The 21739-nt window shown below is 46.3% G+C and overlaps 1 protein-coding gene across 3 annotated transcripts in view; it reads left to right on the top strand.

Annotated features, from left to right (window-relative positions):
- DYNC2H1 (dynein cytoplasmic 2 heavy chain 1) overlaps positions 1-21739 on the top strand; it is a 3314293-nt gene that overhangs the window by 2687704 nt on the left and 604850 nt on the right. For all 3 annotated transcript variants that reach the window (XM_069639013.1, XM_069639012.1, XM_069639011.1), the window contains one exon: positions 16560-16610. In XM_069639013.1, the coding sequence (XP_069495114.1) occupies positions 16560-16610 (51 nt within the window). The remainder of the gene's footprint in view (positions 1-16559; positions 16611-21739) is intronic.

Raw genomic sequence — 21739 nt, 5'->3', positions numbered from 1 at the left:
GATGCATCTGCAAAATCACTGGCGCTGTCCCTCGTCCGGTCTTCCGAGGCCGAGAATAAGGATCCCACCCTCGAGAAGGGGGAAGAAAAACATTGCAAAAAGACCACGAAATAGTGTAATTCCACGAGCCATTGCTAGTCGTCTTCTTCGCGGAAGAGGAAGCAGCACCACCGTCATCAGTGCATGTCCAACTTGTCGTCGGACTGAGGTAACCACTCCGCGGGGCTGACCACTCGAAAGCTTTAAAACTTCTATGCTTCAAATGTTTAGACAGCAAGCTGCTGTAGGTGCGACTCCGGCCCCGACCAGCAAGCTTTGGCGGCGAAAGGGGCGCTCGGTGATCCTGACCCTAAGCCAGCCACTCCGTCGTTGATGTCAAAAACACCTTTGGCCGTCACGCCTTCTAGGCATAAATCACTGGAAAGCTGCAAGGCCGAGGCCCATGGCACCCATCGGTCATCCGAGCGTCCCTTGGCACCGGAAGAACCATCGGCAGCCGCTTTGGCTTCGGAACCTATGACGTCGGCAGTCAAGCCCTCAACGCTGACAGCCAGCAATGGTTCGTTTGTACTGTTGTCAAGATCGGGTTTCTTTGACTCGATACAGTGTATTTTCGGCATCGATGACCCTGATGATCAAGTCGACCCTGGTTACACGGGAGTGGGTGGCATCGATTATTTCGACGACCAGGGTGATTTATTGGCCCTGGCTCAAGGTCTACAGGACGCTAGTGGCCTAGATTCTTCCCCAGACTTTGAGTTGCAGCACAGCCAGCCCTATACTCATACTAATTCCAAGGTCAGGGCTCTGGTTGACAGGGTTGTTTGCATCCTTGGGTTGAAGTCCTCTACCACACCTCTTCACGGGTATGAGCTCACTGATATCTTGGATGAGGGTCCCACAGTTCAGCATAACATGCCATTCAACCCAGCCATTGCGGACTCTTTATCCTCCTTATGGCAGCACCATTGTACTATTCCCCCTGTAAAAGCAGTTTTACAGGGAAGTATAGGCCGGCAAGAAGAGACCCTTCGTTCCTCGCCACACACCCTTCCCCAGAAGGGCTGGTTTTACAGGCTGCCGCTATTTCTACCAGACCAGCGGCATCCACTTCAAATCTACCTCCGGACAGAGAGGGAAAGAAATCTGACGCATTGGCCAGAAAGGTGTTCACCTCTGGCAGCATGGTGCTCAAAGCCACAAACATAGCCTGCGGGTTTGCAAAATATTCCTTCGGCTTGTGCAAGGCTGCGGAACGTGCTGCTGAATACATCTCTGATGGTGCCATGCGGGATGGATTTTTACAGCTAGTGGAGGATGCGAAGGAGGTAGCCAAGCAGTCATTGCAAACGGGCCTGGACACAGCAGCCTGCGTTGGACGATCAATGGGTTCAGCAGTGGTAATGAGGCGGCAGGCCTACCTGCAAACTTCCAGCTTCTCCCCGAATGTTCAGAACAGGCTACTGGACATGCCCTTTGAGGGAGACATGCTTTTCGGTCAGAAAGCTGACAAATCCTTTGAGAAGTTTAAAGAAACCAAGTTGGCTGCTAAATCACTGGGTCCAGCAGCGCAGCAGGCCAAACCTACCTTCAGCTTTGCCTCCATATGCAGGGGCTATAGGCGTTACGTACCCTATGGCAGGAGGGTGCAGCTCAAGCAAGCCAGGCAGGGACAGAGGCGCTTCTCGCATCCAGTAAGGTGTAGAGGGGCCTCTAGAGTCTATTCAGAAAACGTCTGAAAACAATTTTGCTTAAATAAATTGTATAAACCTTTCCTCCAGATCTGTCTGCTTCCAGCAATCTGCCTGTGGGCTCTCCCTACAGTTAATTCAGTGGGTTTATTGTTTGCCTTTTCTAAAAAGACCACCAGACAGACCTCCACTTCCCCCAATCCAACTGTGACAGGAGCTCCAGGAAGAACTGAGATCCCTGTTGTCGAAGGGTGCCATGGAAGAGGTCCTCCCGAACAGAGATGGTCAGGCTGGTATTCCCGGTATTTCCTGGTACCCAAAAAAGGAAGAGGTCTCTGTACCATTCTGGACCTCAGGGCTCTAAAGAAGTTCCTGAGAAAAGACAGATTCAGGATGGTGACGTTGAAAGAAATTCTGCACGCTCTCAAGCTTCAGGACTGGCTGGTATCCATAGACCTGCAGGATGCCTATTTCCATGTGCCTATACATCAGAAGCGCAGGAAATTCCTGCGGATCATCATTGGGGACAAGTACTATCAGTTCAAAGTGCTGCCCTTTGGGTTGACCTCCACTCCAAGGGTCTTCACCAAGCTCATGGCGGTAGTCGTGGCTCACCTTAGGAGATCCGGAGTCCACGTATCCCTGTACCTGGATGACTGGCTGATCCGGGTGAAGTCAGCAGGACAGGTTTTGACTCACCTGGAAGACACCTCTCTGCTACTGCACAGGCTGTGCTTCTCCCTGAACTTAAAAAAGTCCCACATGACACTGGTCCAAAGGCTCCAGTTCATCGGGGCAGTGCTAGACAAATTCTTCCTTCCTGATGAGAGAGCAGACAATGTATAACCAATAGTCCAGTTGTTCCAGAACCACGCCACCTTACCAGCGGCTTCCTTTCTCTGCCTTTTGGGCCTCATGGCCTCCTGAAGTTTCCTGGTGCCAGAGACCAGACTGCGCATGAGATCCCTTCAGTGGCTCCTACGAGACCAGTGGTCTCAGTATCGGGAAGCTCTCTCGGATCCTCTTAGGTTGTCCAGCCAGGTAGTTTGCGGACTCAGCTGGAAGGACACGCACAGGAATCTTATGCCGGGGGAACCCTTCTGGCCTCCTTAGCCTCAGGCCCCAGTGATCACGGATGCGTCCTTGAAGGGTTGGAGCGCTCATTGCAAGGATTTTTAGGTGAGCAGCTTCTGGACTGTGTGAGGACAAGTGGCATATCAACAGGCTGGAGTTGCGAGCCATCAGGCTAGCCCTGAAGGCCTTCGCCCCATCGCTCAGGGGGAAGCATGTCCTGATTCTGACGGCCAACACAGTGGCCATGCACTGCCTGAACAAGCAGGGTGGAGTGCATTCCCATCCCCTCTGCACAGAAGCGATGCAACTGTGGTTCTGGTTGCTAGAGAATCAAATCTCGGTCTCAGCAGTTCATTTGGTGGGGACAGAGAACGGTTTGGAGGATGCTCTTAGCAGGCAGAGCACGGTCTCACACGCGTGGGAAGTGTGTCAGGCGGTCCTGGAAGAGGTCTTGGCTCTCTGGGGTACGCCAGCAGTGGATCTGTTAGTCACGGAAGCCAACAGGACTTGCGACAGTTTTGCCAAAGGGAATTTCCAGCAAATGGTGCACTGGGGGACGCGTTTCTGGTGGATTGGACATTCCCTTTTGTTATGCTTGAGCTAGAACATGGCGCTGATGCGCAGTGCATTCTGGGAGCGCTCGGAGCCATGATGATTATTTACTTTATGCCGCAGTGAAAAGCTGCACTCATTTTGCTAAGAGCTAGATTCACGATGCTGAAGACAACATGCTTTCCAAACCTGGTATGCAGTCAAGGACATTTCTGCTGGGAAAGCTAACTTTGTTATGTCTTGTTATGAGCTATGGGACTGTTTTCCGTGGTGCTTGTTTTTAGAGGAGGGAGGCACTTTGCTCCTTGAGGTTACTGTCGGTTGACCCAGCTGGCAACCAACGGCTGCTCATCAATGCGCAAGTGCGTTGCCAGAAGGTTCGAGAAAATTGCCACCCCTTTTTGAAGTGTGCATATATGCAGAACCACTGAGCGGTCAGGTGAGACTTCAGCCGGGGGGGACGCTTCCGTCCGGCCTACCTGTGGGCTGTTGTGCTCTCGGCCTGGCTGTTATCGGGGTCTTCCAGCCGCTTCTGGCGAGATGAGGAATCCAGTTACGCTCACGGTGATGTATTTTCTTTTGAATTCTTTGTTTCTTCTGTGATTTATTTCTTTGTTATCACTGGTTGCTTCTAAGCTTTGAATAAATAGCCGTATAAGTGCTCATTATTTTCTAAGAGTGTGTGGTTGCAAGTTATTGTGTCTTCCTGCGTTCAAAGTATTGGCTCTGTAATTGCATTGGTGATTTATGATTGTTCGTGCACTCTGGGAGAGCAATACATTTTGGCGTCACGAACAGGATATTTGTGATGAATTGTTCCAAATATTCAAGAATCTGTTTGAACGTAGATAGGCTTCGGTTACCTTTGCAAGTGAAAGTAATTTGGCAGTGAGTGTTGAACTGTGTTATGCTGTTTTTTTTTTCCCTTTGCCGGTGTGTGCGTGCTTGTGGGAGTGATTGCAGTGTGGAAAGAAAATAAATATAGATATAAAGAGGTTTTGTTTTGTTTGCAATAATGAGTAGTTTGTTCAGGAAAAAGAGCGTTACCGCTGGCTGTGAATGTTCTGATGTTATCATTCCAGGCTGGATTAAGAGTCCATATGATAAATTGGCCCAGGCGTGGGCATGCGCCGCACTGCTAAGTGAAACATGGCATCAGGGATTGGGAGATGCTGATCCGTCTGATGTAATGGTGTGCTTGCAACAAGTTCCAGTGGAACGTGGCAGAGAATGCGCTGCATTAGGTAGGCGAGGTTGGGTTCTTTTGCATGCTTATAGGAAAATACATCAAATGAAGTTGGAAATGAAAAATGAGGTTTTGCGATTAGAAAGAGAGCTGGCTGCAGAAAGGCAGATTGCGTTAATGCAGCAGATTCAAATGAAACTTTTTAAAGATAAGGCTGACACATATCAGCCTGTGGCCGAGAGGGCAGCAGTCAGAATAGCCCGGTATAAGTATAGGAAAAGACGGGGAGTGGTCAACAAAAGAAGGGTGGCAGCTGTAATCGCTACCGCCGGTGTGGACTGGGATCCGGATAAGTGGGATGGTGATATTTTTGACTCAACCAGTCCAGAGAGTAGATCCGCAAATGAGTCCGACCCCAAAATGGAAATTAAGCAGAAAACATTGGCGGCTAAGCCCGCTAGAAGACGGCGGGCCGGACCCCACCCACAGAATCCTGCAGGCGGAGTGGTGGATTGAACCACGCTGGAGGGTTACACCCAGCAGGAGGTTGGGGAAATCATTACCCGTTTGAGGCAAAAATTAGGGGAACCTTTATTGACATGGATGGTGAGGTTGCTGGATGGGGGCACTGCAGGGTTGTTGGTAGATTCCACGGACTCACCGCGTTTTCTACCCTTGTCAACTGACACCAATGTACAGGAGGTCTTAAGGGCAGGGCCGCCCCCTGATGACAATGGTCACGATGCACAGGTGTCTTTGTTGCACCTAGCAGCCCAAGCATGTAACCGTAAATACCCCATTACCACTGATTGGCCTAGTGAAGAAACAAAATGGTATACTTTGAAAGAGGCAATTCAAAAAGTCAGAGAGCATGCTATGAAAGAGGCAATTCACGTAGATGCTCCAGGACACATGGGGGCCGTGCCGCTCTCAGTTTCAACTCGAAACATGGTGATTAGAACTGCGCCACCCGCATACAAAAGTGTCATTATGACTTTGCTCGTAGGTATGATGGGCAAACCCACTGATGAGGTACTGGATGCCATTCGGCAACTGGCAGATTTAGGGGAGTGGGACAAGAGTGATGACAAGCCACGGGAGAGAGAAGGGCGTAGTGAGAGAAGAACTGAAGGCAGGAGGCAAGATAGTAGAGACTCCTGAGTGTCCAGAAAGGACATGCTTTTGGCTTTGTTAAAAGACGGTGTGCCACGAGAAGAAATTGATGGCATTGAAACCAGAGTAATGTATGAATTATACAAAGAAAGAGGACTTGCAGCCAAAGAGCGCTATAAACAGGTTAAGAAACAGGTAGTAACCAAGCCACAGGGGGACACCTCACCTTCCGCTCCTCTTGAGGAAGAACAAGAAGAAGGGTCTATGGGGACACCTTCCCCATACTAGCCAACATACGCTGATTTGAGGAAGGTGGTGAGTGCAATGCTAGAGGCGGAGTCAAGTCACACTCATTCGAAATTTGACTAGGGCTACGGCCAAGCCCCGGCAGCGTCTGCTCGCATAAAAGTTGATAGGCGGCCCCATGTTGATGTTAAGATTTTTTGGGGGCCAGGAAATACGCAAGGGGTGTGAGCATTGATGGACACCGGGGCGGAGGCCTCTATGAATTATGGCAATCCAGCACGATTTAAAGGCAAACAGGTCTCGGGGGGGAAAGTTGACCCCCGCAGTACAAACGAAAGTGGAGATGAAAATAGGCAATTTGAATAGGCAGAAATACCAAGTGTTGATTGTCCCGATACCTGAATATATAATTGGCTTTGACATTCTGGAACCGTTGACTTTGGGACTTGGAGGCAAAACGTACCAGTCTGGGGTGAGTGCATTGACCTGTACACCCATTACCGTAGGCAAATTGAAGATGCCCCCAGTGCAAGTGTCTGTGGCAACGAAGCGGGTAGCAATGAAGCAATACCGCATTCCTGGGGGGCACAAGGAAATTTCAGTGTGTTACGCCCTATCACCACCGCATGGAAAAATCCTCTCTGGCCTATTAAAAAGGGGGATGGGTTGTGGAGGATGCCGGTGGATTACCGTGAATTGAATAAACACACTCCTCCCTTAGTGCCCGCGGTCCCAGATGCCATTACCTTGATTGAGAATGTCCAAAAGTTTGAGGGGACTTGGTATGCAGTGGTAGATTTAGCCAATGCATTTTTCTCTGTGCCAATTGCTGACGAGTGTCAAGAGCAGTTTGCATTTTCTTGGAGTGGGCGTCAGTACACCTTTACAAGGTTACCTATGGGGCACGTACATAGCCCGACTATCTGTCACCGGCTGGTGGCAGAGCACTTAGACAAGATACTGTGTAAACCTGACATACAAATCTCTCATTACATTGATGATATTTTGATTCAGGGCAAGGATGAGCACAGTGTGCAAAGCCAGTTAGATGTCATTATGGAAGGATTGAAGAAGGAAGGGTGGGAGATTAACCCGAATAAAATCAAGGCCCAGCTGAAACAGGGATATTCCTAGGGATTCAGTGGCATCATGGGCATCGAGAAATGGTGCCAAAAGCCCGACAGAAAATACTTGAATTCACCACTCCAATGAACAAAAAGCAAGCTCAGCAGTTTATAGGGCTGTTTGGGTTTTGGAGACACCACATTCCCCATTTAGGGCAGATATTGGCCCCCCTCTACAAAGTGACACGCAAGAAATATAAGTTTCAGTGGGGGCAAGAGCAGCAGAAAGCATTTGATTTGGCGAAAGACACCGTGCAGCAGGTGCTTGATTTATGGCCATTGAAGGAAGGCGAAGTGGAATTGAATGTGTCTGTACAAGACAATTATGCTAACTGGAGTGTGTGGCAGAAACAGGACAGGAAACGTGTGCCATTGGGGTTTTGGAGTCGTAAGTTGCCCGATGCTGGTAACTCATACACTCCGTTTGAGAAGCAGTTGCTGGCATGTTATTGGGCCCTTGTTGATACCGAGCAAATGACGGTGGGCCATGATGTATTGATGAGGCCAGAAATACCAATCATGCAATGGGTACTGAGCTCTCCTAAAACACATAGAATAGGACATGCTCAAGAAGCCAGCATAATTAAATGGAAATGGTACATTCAAGACAGAGCCAAATCAGGGAAGGGTGGAGTGGCGAAATTACATGAGCAAGTAGCCAACCTACCGCCCTCAGATAACATACCACTGGAAGTGCCTGAAAAACACGAGTCTCCCGTGAAATGGGGAGTACCTTATAGCGATTTGACCGTGGAGCAAACAGAGCATGCCTGGTTCACGGATGGCTCAGCCCGATAAGTGGCAACTGAGCGATACTGGAAAGCAGTGTCGTACAATCCCAAGACAAAAAAGATTTTGACAACGTCAGGGAAAGGGAAGAGCAGTCAGTTTGCAGAGCTTTACACAGTTTACCAGGCATTGAAACATGAGACCCCTGGTCGATGTCATGTGTACACGTATTCATGGTCAGTGGCGAATGGATTGGCGGTGTGGTTGCCAACCTGGCAAAAGAATGGGTGGAAGATTCATTCAAAAGAGTTGTGGGGAAAAGAACTGTGGCAAGATATTGCAGAAATGTTATCACAAAGTGAAGTTACTGTGTATCATGTGGACGCGCATTGTGCCACAGACTCATTAGAACGTTGGTTTAATTCTGTTGCAGACGAACACACCAAGATTTCATCTGTGGATGCAGAGGTTCAGGAAGATGATTTAGACGGTTTGGCCAAGTGGGCTCACCAGAAATGTGGGCACCTTGGAGAAAAGGCTACTATCAGGTGGGCACAAGCTCGAGGAATCACTATTCCTTTAGAGGTAGTGAAAACGATAATTTTGCAATGTCCAGTGTGCCAACACCAACAGCATAGACCTATCCCTCAGATTGTTCGGGGTACATTGCAAAGAGGAAAACTACCAGGTCAAATTTGGCAGATTGATTATATCGGTCCCCTGCCAATCAGTAAAGGTTGTCAGTATGCATGCACTATTGATGATACATATTCAGGATACATGATGGTTTTGCCGTGTAAGTGTGCAACACAACTGAACACCATCAGGTTGTTAGATCAGATCATATTACATTACGGCGTGCTTTTGCAGATTCAAAGTGACAATGGGTCACATTTCAAAGGCAAACTAATACAGGAGTATTGTCAGGAAAAGAGCTTTGAGTGGCTTTACCATGTGCCTTATTACCCTGCCGCTTCAGGGCTGATTGAACGAATCAATGGGTTGTTGAAAGAACAACTGCGCAAATCTGGAGATGGCAATTTGGCAGGCTGGCGTGATCCTGTGTTTGATGCGGTGCAAGTACTAAACAATAGGCCTGTGAATGAGCATGAAACTCCTTTGATGCGGCTAATGACTCCTACTTTACGGATTCAACCCAATTCAGTCAGAGAAACCCTATTGTACTGGGAAATTACCCCGGGTTCTTTAGCTCCCTATCGGGCGACTCCAGAGTCAGCAGGGGTAGACTTGCATTCCCATGAAGAAATCAGATTAGACCCAAGAGGGATTGTTGTAATTGAAACAGGGATTGGAGTACAAATTCCCCCAGAGCATATGGGATGGATTGCCCCTAGATCTGGCTTAGCATTGAAGGGAGTTCAAGTGTTGGGAGGGGTAATTGATGCCGATTACCAAGGCGAGACCAAAGTCATCCTGATGAATAGTGGGGACCAATTGTTACCGACCCACAAGGGTGATCGGGTGGCCCAATTGATTATCATTCCTGTTAAGTTGTCCATGATTAAGAAGGGGGAGCCTCCTACAGTGTTAACTACCCATGGGGATCGTGGTTTTGGCTCTTCAGACAGTATGGTACCGGGTGCGAAGGTGTGGGTGGAAAGGCCAAGTGGCCCACCAGTGCCCGCAGATGTCATTGCATCAGGCAAAGACCAAGTGGTTTTAGTAATGGAGCCCGGTAGAAAGAAATGGCAATATGTGCCCGCAGACAAATGTTACCTGAGAGAGTGATGTACAACACTGATATCTCTTTTCTGGGTTTGCCTTGTAGATCCTGTGTCTGGCTGGTGTAATTGTGGTACTAAATGAACTCCATTTGGGAGAGTTAAACAGCAGGCTGCTACCAATGAAAAATGTCACATCTGTGCCAATGATCAAGGGGATACTGACAATGATGAGTAATGCTGTTCGAAAGCAGCCTTATGCCAATGCCGAAAAGCCAGCCAGACCGAAGATATGGATTCATGAAATGCGGCAAACACGTCAGGCGCAAGTGAAAACAACCTTGATGCCAGTCATGCAAGAGGCATTTACAGGACGGCGGAAACATTCTCCCATGATTACCCAAACGGAGAATATGTGGATATACCTGGCGCAACAGGTGCTCAACATAACGCACTTTTGCCTTACTGATGTGCCCAATGCTGAAGCCTTATTGACTACGTGCTTAGTGGCAGTGCCGACGCCAGTTCCCGTTTTAAAGCATATTTTCGGCGTCACACACAATGATTCTTTGATTCAAGATTCCGATATTAGGCTATCTTTTTCCGTCTATGAGTAGCGATGTGTGCTACCTTATGACATGCAATGCAAAAGAAATTGGCAAATGCCAACAGCTCGATTTAACCAAACAGCAAAATCACACAGTGTTTGAGCAACGATTATGTTCGCGAGTGCCACGCACATGTACCAGCATGAATAATACCATGTCTTGTAATTATACAGTGATAGCTGCCAGTCATTTGAATCATGTGAGACTTCCAACAGGATGGCTCTTTTCATGTGGCAACATCACATACACTTATATTCCAGCTAACATTTCCAGAGGTCCATGTGCCCTAACTCGATTAGGACTAATGAAGTTTGCTTTACACCCAGCGATAAATGGAGGCAAAAGGTCAACTTTCGAGTCTGTGGGTTTATCCCCCGATTGTGATTCACATGTGCATTTGCCATCAGAAGCTGAGGTTCTAGCATTAACCCTTTCATTAGTGGGAGTTTGGGGTTTAGCTGCTGGGGGTTACAAATCTTTGATTAAATTAGCATGTTTAGTAGTCAAAGGACTTAATCATACTTCTCAGGCATTAGAAGAGTTACTCCTTGATAGTAAAGTTATTAGAAAAGCAACTTTGCAAAACAGAGCTGCTGTGGATTATCTATTGCTAAAGCATTATTTAGGTTGTAACGCAGTTGAGGGTATGTGTTGTTTATTCACGATCCATTGAAAGTCATATTCGAGGTTTGAGGGATCTCATTTCTCAAGTGTCCCAAGACCATACTGGGAATTGGTGGGATTGGTTATTTTCATGGATTCCTGATGTTGGGGGAACACTATGTTACGCTTTTGCTTGCATTTGCATTATATTAGCTATCATAATAGCTTGTTGTTGTTGCATTCAATGTATTCCCAACTTAGTTTTAATATTTCGTCGGTTTCAGAGACCGGCTCCTCTGCCACTGGGGTATGGAAGATAAATATCCAAGGGTGGAATTGTTATGCTTGAGCTAAAACATGGCACTGATGCACAGTGCATTCTGGGAGCGCTCAGAGCCATAATGGATATTTACTTCATGCCGCAGTGAAAAGCTGCACTCATTTTGCTAAGAGCTAGCTTCACGATGCTGAAGAAAACATGCTTTCCAAACCTGGTATGCAGTCAAGGACATTTCTGCTGGGAAAGCTAACTTTGTTATGTCTGTTATGAGCTATGGGACTGTTTTCCGTGGTGCTTGTTTTTAGAGGGAGGCAGGCACTTTGCTCCTTGAGGTTACTGTCGGTTGACCCAGCTGGCAACCAACGGCTGCTCATCACTGCGCAAGTGCGTTGCCAGAAGGTTCGAGAAAATTGCCACCCCTTTTTGAAGTGTGCATATATGCCGAACCCCTGAGCCTTCAGGTGAGACTTCAGCCGGAGGGGGGACGCTTCCGTCCGGCCTACCTGTGGGCTGTTGTGCTCTCGGCCTGGCTGTTATCAGGGTCTTCCAGCCGCTTTTGGCGAGATGAGGAATCCAGTTACGCTCACGGTGATGTATTTTCTTTTGAATTCTTTTTCTTCTGTGATTTATTTCTATGTTATCACTGGTTGCTCTAAGCTTTGAATAAATAGCCGTATAAGTGCTCATTATTTTCTAAGAGTGTGTGGTTGCAAGTTATTGTGTCTTCCTGCGTTCATAGTATTGGCTCTGTAATTGCATTGATGATTTGTGATTGTCCGTGCACTCTGGGAGAGCAATACACCTTTCCATTACGCGTGCTCCAAAATGGCCCATTTCCCTTACCTACTGTGAGTCCCTCAGCAGCTTTGCTGGATTTCTAGGGTTTCTTTTTTTCACCTGGTAAGAGTGTGAGCTTTTTTCCCACTCTTACATGTGTTTTGCTGTCTGTGTTTTTACCATGTGTGTGATCTTTGGCTCTGGAGCCTCACATGGGCATCATTTGTGTGTGTATTACACTTCAGTGCAGTGACACAGGGTTGTCTTTCAAACTTCCCACTGACTGAATTTTTCTGGGACTGACTACTGTCTCCCAGAAACATGTAAAGTTGCCATTAACTTTATGTAGTCTCTTTAAACCACAGACCCAGTACACCCCATCTTACATGGAGTATTGGAAAGGGTTCATTCCTATCCCTTTTTGTCTGTTTCTCTTGGAGCACTGTTTCGCTCCCTTTTCATCAAGACTTGGCTGGTGGCAGTGGTAACTACCCTATTTTTCATACCGCGGTTATCTTAAATAACCATGGTATTGTTTTAGGCTATTTTATTAGCCTCGAACACAAACCCACTTGACCAAATATATTTTATTTCGGCTTCAGCTGGGTTTATGCACCATTTCTTTTTGTAAAAGTCTTTCTCGTGTTTTACTCTGCGCGCCAAACCAGGTTTGGTCTCTTTGTTCACTGTCTTTTTGCAGGCTTCTCCACAGAAGCCCTCCTAAGGCACCTGAAAGGCTTTGTATGTAGGATGTGAGGGAGGGGTCTTAGAACCCCTGTCATGGGTTCCCTTGGTAACCCAAGTCGCACTCCTGTTTTATTGGCTGGGTGACTGTCCTTGCCAGGGCAGCCACCCTGCTGTGTGATTGACAGCCAGGCTGTGTGAATGGGGAAAAACTGCATAAAAAGCAGGTCTCTGGGACTGGAAAGGCAGAGTCGCCACTGGAACGAAAGAACCAACGACAAGCTGACAGAAGAGAGGACCCCTACAATGACTGAACTGCCCGGTGAAGCCCTGCTGCAGGTCTGAATCTTCAGAATCCGATGACAACAGAGGATCCTCCAGGAATTTTCCTCCCGTGAGCTGGTGGGACCAACCAGTTTGCCCAAACTTCAAGCCAGGACCCCTCCTCTGGTCGAATTCGCTGTACAGAGCTACAGTGGGCCGGATAGCCAGGAAGGTCAGATACTGCTTGGGTTTTATGGAGTGCACCTTTTATTCGATGCTTTGCTCTGCTGCTGGTTTCTTCCCTGGGTAGTGCAGGACCCTCCAGTCTTCCTACTTCTTGTCAGTCCGACAGTCGCTTCAGGAACCGTGAGCCTGCAGGAACTACCAGGCGCGTCCGCCTCAGCTACAGCTCCCTCTCCGTTTTAAGGTACTGTGCATATCCGGTTGTTCGTTTCGTTCAGCCGCTGGGAAAGTGTGTGAAATCTTTCTCCAATACAAGGGCTTGTCCTTCTCTTCTCTTTGAACTAACTTTTCTGCCAACCAACCTCGTCCGGTACCCGTGGCACAAACTTTACAGCGAAGTACCCTGAACTGTGAACTGTGTGATCTTGAGCAAAAGACTTTTGACCTAGTGACTTTGGCCCTAAGCCTTTTTTACCTGATTCTATCACTGTAGTTCCTCTTGCTCAATTGCCCTGAGTACTTACCTGTTGGTGTGGTTCCATTTCTATTAACTTTGTCCTTCCCCCCCCTTTTAAATTGCTGGAGTGCCATTTTGTTCCCACTTCATTTTGTGAGCTTAACTTGTCTGGATCTTATTGGGAATGGTGTGGTGTGTTAAGAGTGTGATTTTTAAACTACTTTATGATAGTGAAATGTTATACAATTGAAGAGTAAAATAAATGTATATTCTTTTACTTGAAACCCTTTAGTCAGTGTTTGTTTGAATCATAGTAATTGCTGTCCTTTGTGTAACTATTTGATACTGCTCACTTACTCTTGAGATAAGTCTGGCTGCTCAGCCATCGCTACCACTTTAACTGTGTAGTACAGGCTTGTGCCAAAGGTGAATTTGTACTATCACTTGTAGTCTTAATTGTGTGTGGTTTTCCCAAAGGGCACTGCATATAATTCTGCCTAACGCCATCATTCCGTGGATTCTCAGGAGTTTGAAGAGGTTTCGAATTAGCATGGTCTTGATCGCCCCGGATTGGGCAAGGAGGATGTGGTACTCCGACCTCTTGGATCTGTCCATCTGTCCACCTCACCGGTTGCCTCGCCGGCCAGATCTCCTCACCTATTCGCAGGGTCGGAAACTACACCCGAACCATGGATTCCGTCAACCTACATGTGTGGCTCTTGAGCGGATGAGGTAGGATGACTGGTACCTCTCCGAGGTAGTTCTTTAGGTGTTACTGGCTGCACGCAGACCATCAACAAGATCTCTGTATGCATGCTGGTGGAGAAGATTTGAGGCGTTGTGTAGGGAGCGCAATGTTGATCCCATCTCTTGACCCACCACGACAGTGATGGGGTTCCTTCTGTCACTAGCCTCTGTAAGCTTTCAGGTTGCAACGGTCAAGGGGCATTTGGCCCTTTCTGTGTTTAAAAGGTCCCCGGTTCAAGGTTCTTATTTCACCATACCTGTCATGGCCCAATTCCTGAAAGGCCTTCTGAACAAATTCCCGCCATCTCCCTTTTTTCCCAGATTGGGACCTTGACCTAGTTCTCACCTTTCTTATGGCGGCTCTGTTTGAGCCTGTGCATTCTTGTTCACTTAGGCTGTCACATCAGCCAGGAGGGTTAGCAAGCTGCAGGCTTTATGCTGCAAGCCCCCCTTTTTACGTTTCTTCAGAGAGAAGGTATCTCTTAAACTCAGACCAGGGTTCCTTCTGAAGGTTGTTTCGGAATTCCACCTTTCACAGTCTTGACTTGCCGGTGTTCTACCCTCCTCCTTACCGCTCAAAAGAGGAAGAGAGCTTCCACCGTCTCGATCTGAAAACAGTTTTTATGTTGCCCGCAAAGCAGAGTACAGGAAGATGGACCAGTTGTTCGTCGCCCATTCTCTTTCCCGCTAAGGTCTTGCGATTACTGAACAAACCATCTCACGCTGGATCATTTTATGCATCTCTGAGTGCTACCAGTCAGCAGAAAAAAAGTCTCACCGGGTATCAGGGCTCATTCCAACACAGGGGGAGTCTGCTTCCACGGCCATTCAAAGAAGGGTCCCTCTTCGGGACATTTGCTGTGCTGCCACGTGGTCTTCATTACATACTTTTACAAAGCATTATGCTTTGGAAGTTGCACCTGGGGCTGATGCATGTTTTGGCAGAGTGGTTCTGCAGAACCTGCTTGTGTAATCCTTTCTGCCCTTCTCCTTTAGCTTACTGCTTGGGGAGTCTATTCAGATGAGGAATCTGCAGGAGAAAAGCAATCCATTGAAGGAGAAATTACCTTACCGTAATGTACTTTCTATGGATACTTCTCCCGCACACATTCCTCATCACCCCTCCCCGCTGTCCCCACTCAGAAAGGGTTGTGGCTCTTCACTTCTGTTTTCATGAAGTGTGTTGGCAATGGCTTTGGGGTGCTCATCTCAGTTACTAAAATAAAAAATATATAAAACATGTTTTCTAATTGGAATGTTTTTAACCTGTTGGTTTCTATTCCATAATTGCTTTTTAAGACTGGTTAGGCTCCTTCCATTTTCCTATGCAGCGTGTAAGCTCAGGAAAAAGGGGGTGGAACTGAAGCATGGGATGTAGTGACGTGGTATATGTATGGCACCTTATGTCACTTCCGGAGCCGACGACCGACCACCGCGCAAGACGGACCGATGATCGACGGCTGAGACAAAGGTCCACTACGCCCCCTGTGGAGAGAAATTCCAAGCAGCATAGCTGGAAGATGGATATTTATCAAGATGAGGAATCTGCGGGAGAAGAATCCATTGAAAGAACATTATGGCAAGGTAATTTCTCATTTGTACCCATAGAGTTCCCTCTAGTGCTGAGCATTGGGAAAAAGGGGCAGAACTGATTGAGATTGCGGGGAGTGGTGTGCCCTATATGCACAGTCACTGCCATTCCTTCTGCTGTCGAGGAATGGATCCCGGGACCAGTTTGGCGCCATGAAACATGGCACCCTTTGCTAGGTAAAAAAGACTTCTGATGCTAGTTGCACCGGTGGATAGCTATCAGAAGATGAGTAATCTGTTGAAGGAGCTAGCCATCAAAAAGAACATTACCCTAGGTAAGTAAATTGTTAATGTCTGCTAGGTACACTGGCATCTCTCTATAATTGAGATACAAGTTTTCCTGACCCTCATCTCTGCTACTTCCTGGCACACTGACACACATGGTAAGATTACCTTTATTTAACTGCTTTGCTTTCATTTGGTCCTGTGATGAACATCCTTCATTACAAATACATACCATTGGTGCTTCCTCTGCTTCAACCACATGGACCTAATCTGATAGCTTAGTAGACCGAGTGCTTTCCTGGAGGTCTGCAGGTGACAGTTGAATCGCAATACAGCTAATTCCACCCCTTTTTCCTTTGAAGATTTACCAGAAAATAAGCACAGATGAGTTGCATAATTATAACAGCTATCATTCAAGTGTCCATTGATAATTAGGTTGCTTTCTGTGCTACATGAATAGTCAGTATAACTGGTCTAGTTACTATGGCCAATAAGTCACGTGACTGATCTGTACACTCAGGGTTGCTAAAATATATGGGGTATTTATGTTGAACTGTGCGCTCATGTCATGCTCCAGACTCCCTTGTTCCTTAACCATGATTGGTGCCAATTTGTTGTGTCCGGACTGTGTCCAATGAATCCTAAATAAGTTGTAGAAATGCCAAACCAACAGAACCTCAAATGAATTGTAGACTTAAGCCCAAATTTGCCAGCTGATTTAATTTATTTCATTTTTTTAATTAGGAATGGGATGCCTTTACAGGAGTGATAATTGGAGACATGTTCAGGAAATCGGTAAGTAGCTGTATGTGTTTGCAAGTTTAATATTTCATCTCTCCTTTTAGAATATTTTAATTTTCCCCAACACACACTGAGAATTAGTTAGGAAATCGATGTCTATGTTTGAGTCATTGGAATGTGTTTATGTGTATTTCACTGTTTTACTCTCTAGTTTAATTAGGATCTCTTTGTATCACGTCTTACCTTTTCAGATTTACTCTGTTTTGTACTTTCCTGCAAACTCTCATTGCTTTGTCAAATCAAATTGAATGTTAAATCAAGTAGAAGGTTTTCGGTTAGCATCTATCTAGTTTTTTTTATTTCAATGTATTTATTTATTTGATTGTTTACTTGTGATGTGCTTATACAATAAGAAAATACTGTTTCAATGCGCACACGGGGCAAGGGAGGGAGCAGGAGTGAAAAATATATTAAAAACACAATGTATAAGAGCAGTGGGGGGGGGGGAACAGGACGAACCTACCATGCTTTGTGAGTATTCAGAACATGCAAGTGCAGCAAGGAAGAAGGCAGGGGGTCAGAGCTGTGGAGTCGGAGGTCATGGGTGAGCCACAAATGAAGTCCTGGGAATGTGGAGTGCTTCACGGCCTGGAGCCCGAGGGATCTAAGTGCGAGCCACCAGGGCAGAGGGTGTAAGTGCAAGTGCAGATAGACAGGAGCTTGGCCGATAGGGTGCGGGAGGTCAAGGCCCTGAGGATGCATAAGGACCCAGGACACCAATCGCAGCAACTGTGGGATTTGAAGGGGAGAGAAGAAGGTAAGGAGGAGGTAAAGAGGAGAGTCTTAATGAGCTTCTGGAATTTAAGAAGATCCTGCTCAAGGCACAGAGAGAGGTGGAGGCTGTTTCATAGGAGGGAGCCAGCTGAGGAAAGCGAACGTCCACTTGCCCTCTGTTTAGCAAAACGCTTTACACACAAAGAGTTAGAGCCAGAGGAGCATAGTGGTCTAGGGGGAAGTATTTAGTAAGATAAAGTTGAAGATAGTGTGGTCCCCGAGTGCAGACCGCCTTGTGGATGATGCATATGGATTTGAATTTAATCCGTGCAGCAACCGGGAGCCAATGAAAACGTTTTAGTGCAGGAGAGATGCAGTCCCTGGGCTTAGGGCCAAGGATAAGTCTTGCTGCCCTATTCTGGATTAGCTGGAGGGGTCACAGAGTGGAAGAGGAAAGATTCAGGAGGGGGCTATTGCAATAGTCAAGCCTAGATAGAACCAGAGCTTGGATCACATTGAGCCTCTACAGGAAAGTGAGAAAAGGTAGAATTCCTTCTAGAAGGAACAGCTGAAAGCAGGACTTCTTGGCAATGTCCTGAGTGTGAGGGAGGAAGGAGAGAGAGGAGTCGAAGATGACTCAAAGGTTTCTGGCTTCAGAAGAGGGCACAGAAGCCCAAAGAGGAAGGCCAGAGTGAAGGAAAGAAGGGGGGGAAGCAGTGACCCCGATGGAAAGGATATCAGTTTTTCAGGCGTTGAGGCAGAGATCATTGACGTTGCACCAGGACTGGATGGCAGATAGGCAGTCGGGGATGATGGCGGGTGCAAGAGGGTCAGCAGGGAGTTTGAAAAAGAGCTGTATGCTGTCTGCGTAAAACTGGAAGTTGGAAGAGAAGGATGAGATGAGATAAAGAGCCAGGGGGAGAGGAGAAAGTGCCCAGGATGACTTGGGAATAGCAGTTAGTAAGAAAGGATGTCAGCTAGTCTAGTGCCTGATCCCAGATACCAAGGGGATCGTGGAGCCTTTGAGGATGGAATGGTTCACTGTGTCAAAGGCAGAGGAGAAATTGAGAACAAGAAGGACAGCTGGGGAGTTAAGTCCAGAGATGCGAGCAGTTCTTCACATGGTAAAGTAATCTGTGTACGCAATTATTTTTTGTACTTTATCTACACACTTCTTTAGATCACCTTATGGGGTGAGGCCATGAAATGCACCTTCTAAGTTGTTAAATGGAAGTTTGTTGTTTCCACACGCCCATCCATCTTCAACCTACAAGCCAACCTGCACTACATGTCCTATGTAACCATATCAGTTTTCTAACTTTGAGATCTGTACGTAGTGGAACTTTGACAGCATTCGTTCGAGCCTTTAGCTTAACACCTTTCAGATTCCTTTTGTTTATGAATATCCAATCTCTCATTACCTTATTTTTTAAAATAATTGTTTTAACTTTGTTTTGCTAACTACATTTTCTTTATCAATTAACCTTTCTGGTTGTTATATTGACAGTTCCCAGTAAGTGACATGTACAAATTACTTCAGTATCCAGTAGAGCAAGAACAACATAAGAAGAATCTAGGTCTTTATTTATCAAAGAAATTTTATTTGATGTTTCTTTTTTCTTTTTTTAATAGAAAGTAAATCGTGCACTTGATTCAAAGCACAAGATGCAATTCTCAACCCAATGGACATCCCACCGTTTAGCAAAAGAAAACTAAAAAATCAGGAAAAAACATATCTAATGTCAAAAGGAATTTGCAATCATATATTCAGTCATACCAGACACATCATCCGTCACTCAGTCATACTCAGTACTAAAATTACACAAAATAGACACATAATTTGCCATGTTGTATTTCATAACGCCATTTCTTTTGGTCAAGAAATCAGGTACACAGTGGAGAAATTCCAGACCCTGTAGTTAACAAGTCCCAACCTGTTTCAACGTACAGAGATTTCACAGCGTCTTCATCAGGGGAAGAAAACTATGCATTACAGATTGAATGAAAACACATTCAGTTAAGACAACTGTCCATAAGGGCATTGTCTGTTGTGTTTAAATACTAAAAACATTCTATTTACAAGGGCCATACCTAGTAATTCATGGTATGGATATTAAAAGGAAGAGATAGTGGGGAGGCAGTGAAACTTGCATGCCCACAGCAGACAGTGGGCATGCAAGCAATTGAACTGGTGTCTGTTTCCACCATGCAAGAAAGTGGGGGAGAGAGGAAAGAGAGGACAAGGGGAGGAGAGAATGCCCAGCATCCCGACTGTAGACGTCCTGAAGAACTTAAGCGGATTGTGCAGTATAGTCAGATTATTGATAAGCATAACGGTCACTAGACTCTGAGGATGGATTTCCACCCAAGTGCACAGGTGCGAGAAGGAAAAGGGTAAAGGAGGGGATGCATTTAGACAGCCGTTACAACAGATTATAGGGTAGGCTTTACCTATTGACAAGCGCTTGTCCAATTTGGATGCATGTGTGCAACCCAGCAGGCAGAGAGTGTATGTGCCAGCTGAATCCGTAGGATCCAGATCAATCGGAGAGCGTGGCTCGTCTGCAGAGGCAAGATGGTCAATATTTCGGACTGTGGAACTACACAAAGGGGCAGGGGAAGGAGGGGAAGAAAAATTTGCCAGTCAAATTACTGATGAACAAAATTAAAAAGTGCCAGGACAGAGTCACATGAGGGCTTACCAGTGAGGTGAGGGGTAACCCGTCAATCACAAACATTTTCGGGAATGTGGCGCCATCTGTGCGAAATCAATGGCAGGCTCGGGCGAATTAAAGCCAAAAGATATCCTGGGAAACAAAGATGAAAATGGTCAGCTGCCTGTAAAAGGGTAAGCAACCTGAAGCTGCAACGCGGGATACACAGACTGGTGCACTGAAGAAAGTACTCACCTGTAGTCGGCTACCATAAACTGTGCGCTGGAACGGCTCTTGCCAAAACTATCCTGAAGCCTTCAAACTGGAGTCACAGAGCTGCATCTGAAAACAGTCATATGCTGAAATGGAACGTCTACGCATGGGTCATGTGATCTATGTCACTGTGTGAGCGGCCCCAGCTGACATTGTGAATTGGGAAAGCATTCCCAATCTATAGGCACTCTAAGTCGGGCTGCAATCTGTTATGGAATTATGCCTATCAGATGATGTAACCAAAAATGAATTAATTTGTTGAGAACCAAATAGCGGCCGTATGGGCAATGTATGTGACAGTGACAAGCCATCCTAGCAGTGACCTAGATGGACAGGCTGTGTCTGTAGGAAACGCAGTCCCTGGAACAGAGCAGGGGGCAAAGGGGAGGTTAATTATTAAAGAAAAGTTGTTTATGGAATGGATCTCTTGTTGTCATCAAAAACGTAAAAACAGACTAGAGGACATGACTCCGCAAGTGAGTTAGCCTTCCAATATATTAACTCCTGCTTCAATGGTGTTAAGATTGAACATCCACATGTGTTCTTTAGAAGTCAGATTCCGGGCAACTTCATCACTATTGGTTCCTGTTGCCTTATCAACACAGGACCAGATTAGTTCTTCCGCAGTGTGCCCTAGTTCACTGCCAAAGGAGCCGATCAATTTTTGGTCCGTATTTTAGAACAGTGTTGAGTGTTTCTTAAATTAACCTATCGGACAGTTTTTCCTATGTACATCTTTTTACACAGACAAATGATGGCATGTATCATGTTAAAGCTTTTACATGTCGTGAAGGATCTTAACTGCCATGTTCGTCCATTGGTCTCAAATGGTCTGACTTTTTTGGATAGTTTACATGCAGTACAGGAATTGCAATGCGATTCTGGGGTGGAGTATTCCTAGTTGCTCGGACCAACCTTTGTTTTAAACTTGTTGCCTTTTTAAAGACAAAAAGTGTTTTTTCAGTGGCATGTTCTGTCGTCTGCCGTACATGCCAATTTCTAAGGATAGAACCCCTGATGGCTTGGGCTTGTTGGCAGACTGTGAGAACACATACTGGTCTGGATGTACTTGCCTTGTTTGGATTCTCGATTAACAGTGCTTCTCGATTCACAAATCGTGCCCGCTCTCTACAGCGGTTGACACATTTTTTGGGATCTATCAGTATCTATACAGTTTGTTCTTAATCGAAGGAACATACCATATGGAAGTTTGTTAATGAGACTGGGTGGATGTTGGCTTCAAAAATGTAAGGTTGTGTTCCGTTCTGTAGGTTTACGGAATAATTCGGTTTCTAATTGTCCCGCTCTATAGAAGATCTGTAAATCCAAAAAGTGTATAGATGTTCTATTGGATTCATATGTACATTTCAAATTCTGATCTAAATTGTTGAGCCAACCAATGAAGTCAACCAGGGCATTTTCTTACCCATTCCAAATAATCAACATATCGTCGGTGTAGCTGCGAAAAAGCCCAATTTGGGG

This window comes from Ambystoma mexicanum, chromosome 7q (genome assembly GCF_040938575.1).
Source record: "Ambystoma mexicanum isolate Mex_15411 chromosome 7q, UKY_AmexF1_1, whole genome shotgun sequence".
Lineage (NCBI taxonomy): Eukaryota > Metazoa > Chordata > Amphibia > Caudata > Ambystomatidae > Ambystoma > Ambystoma mexicanum.
This window is presented reverse-complemented; position numbering and strand designations above follow the sequence as displayed.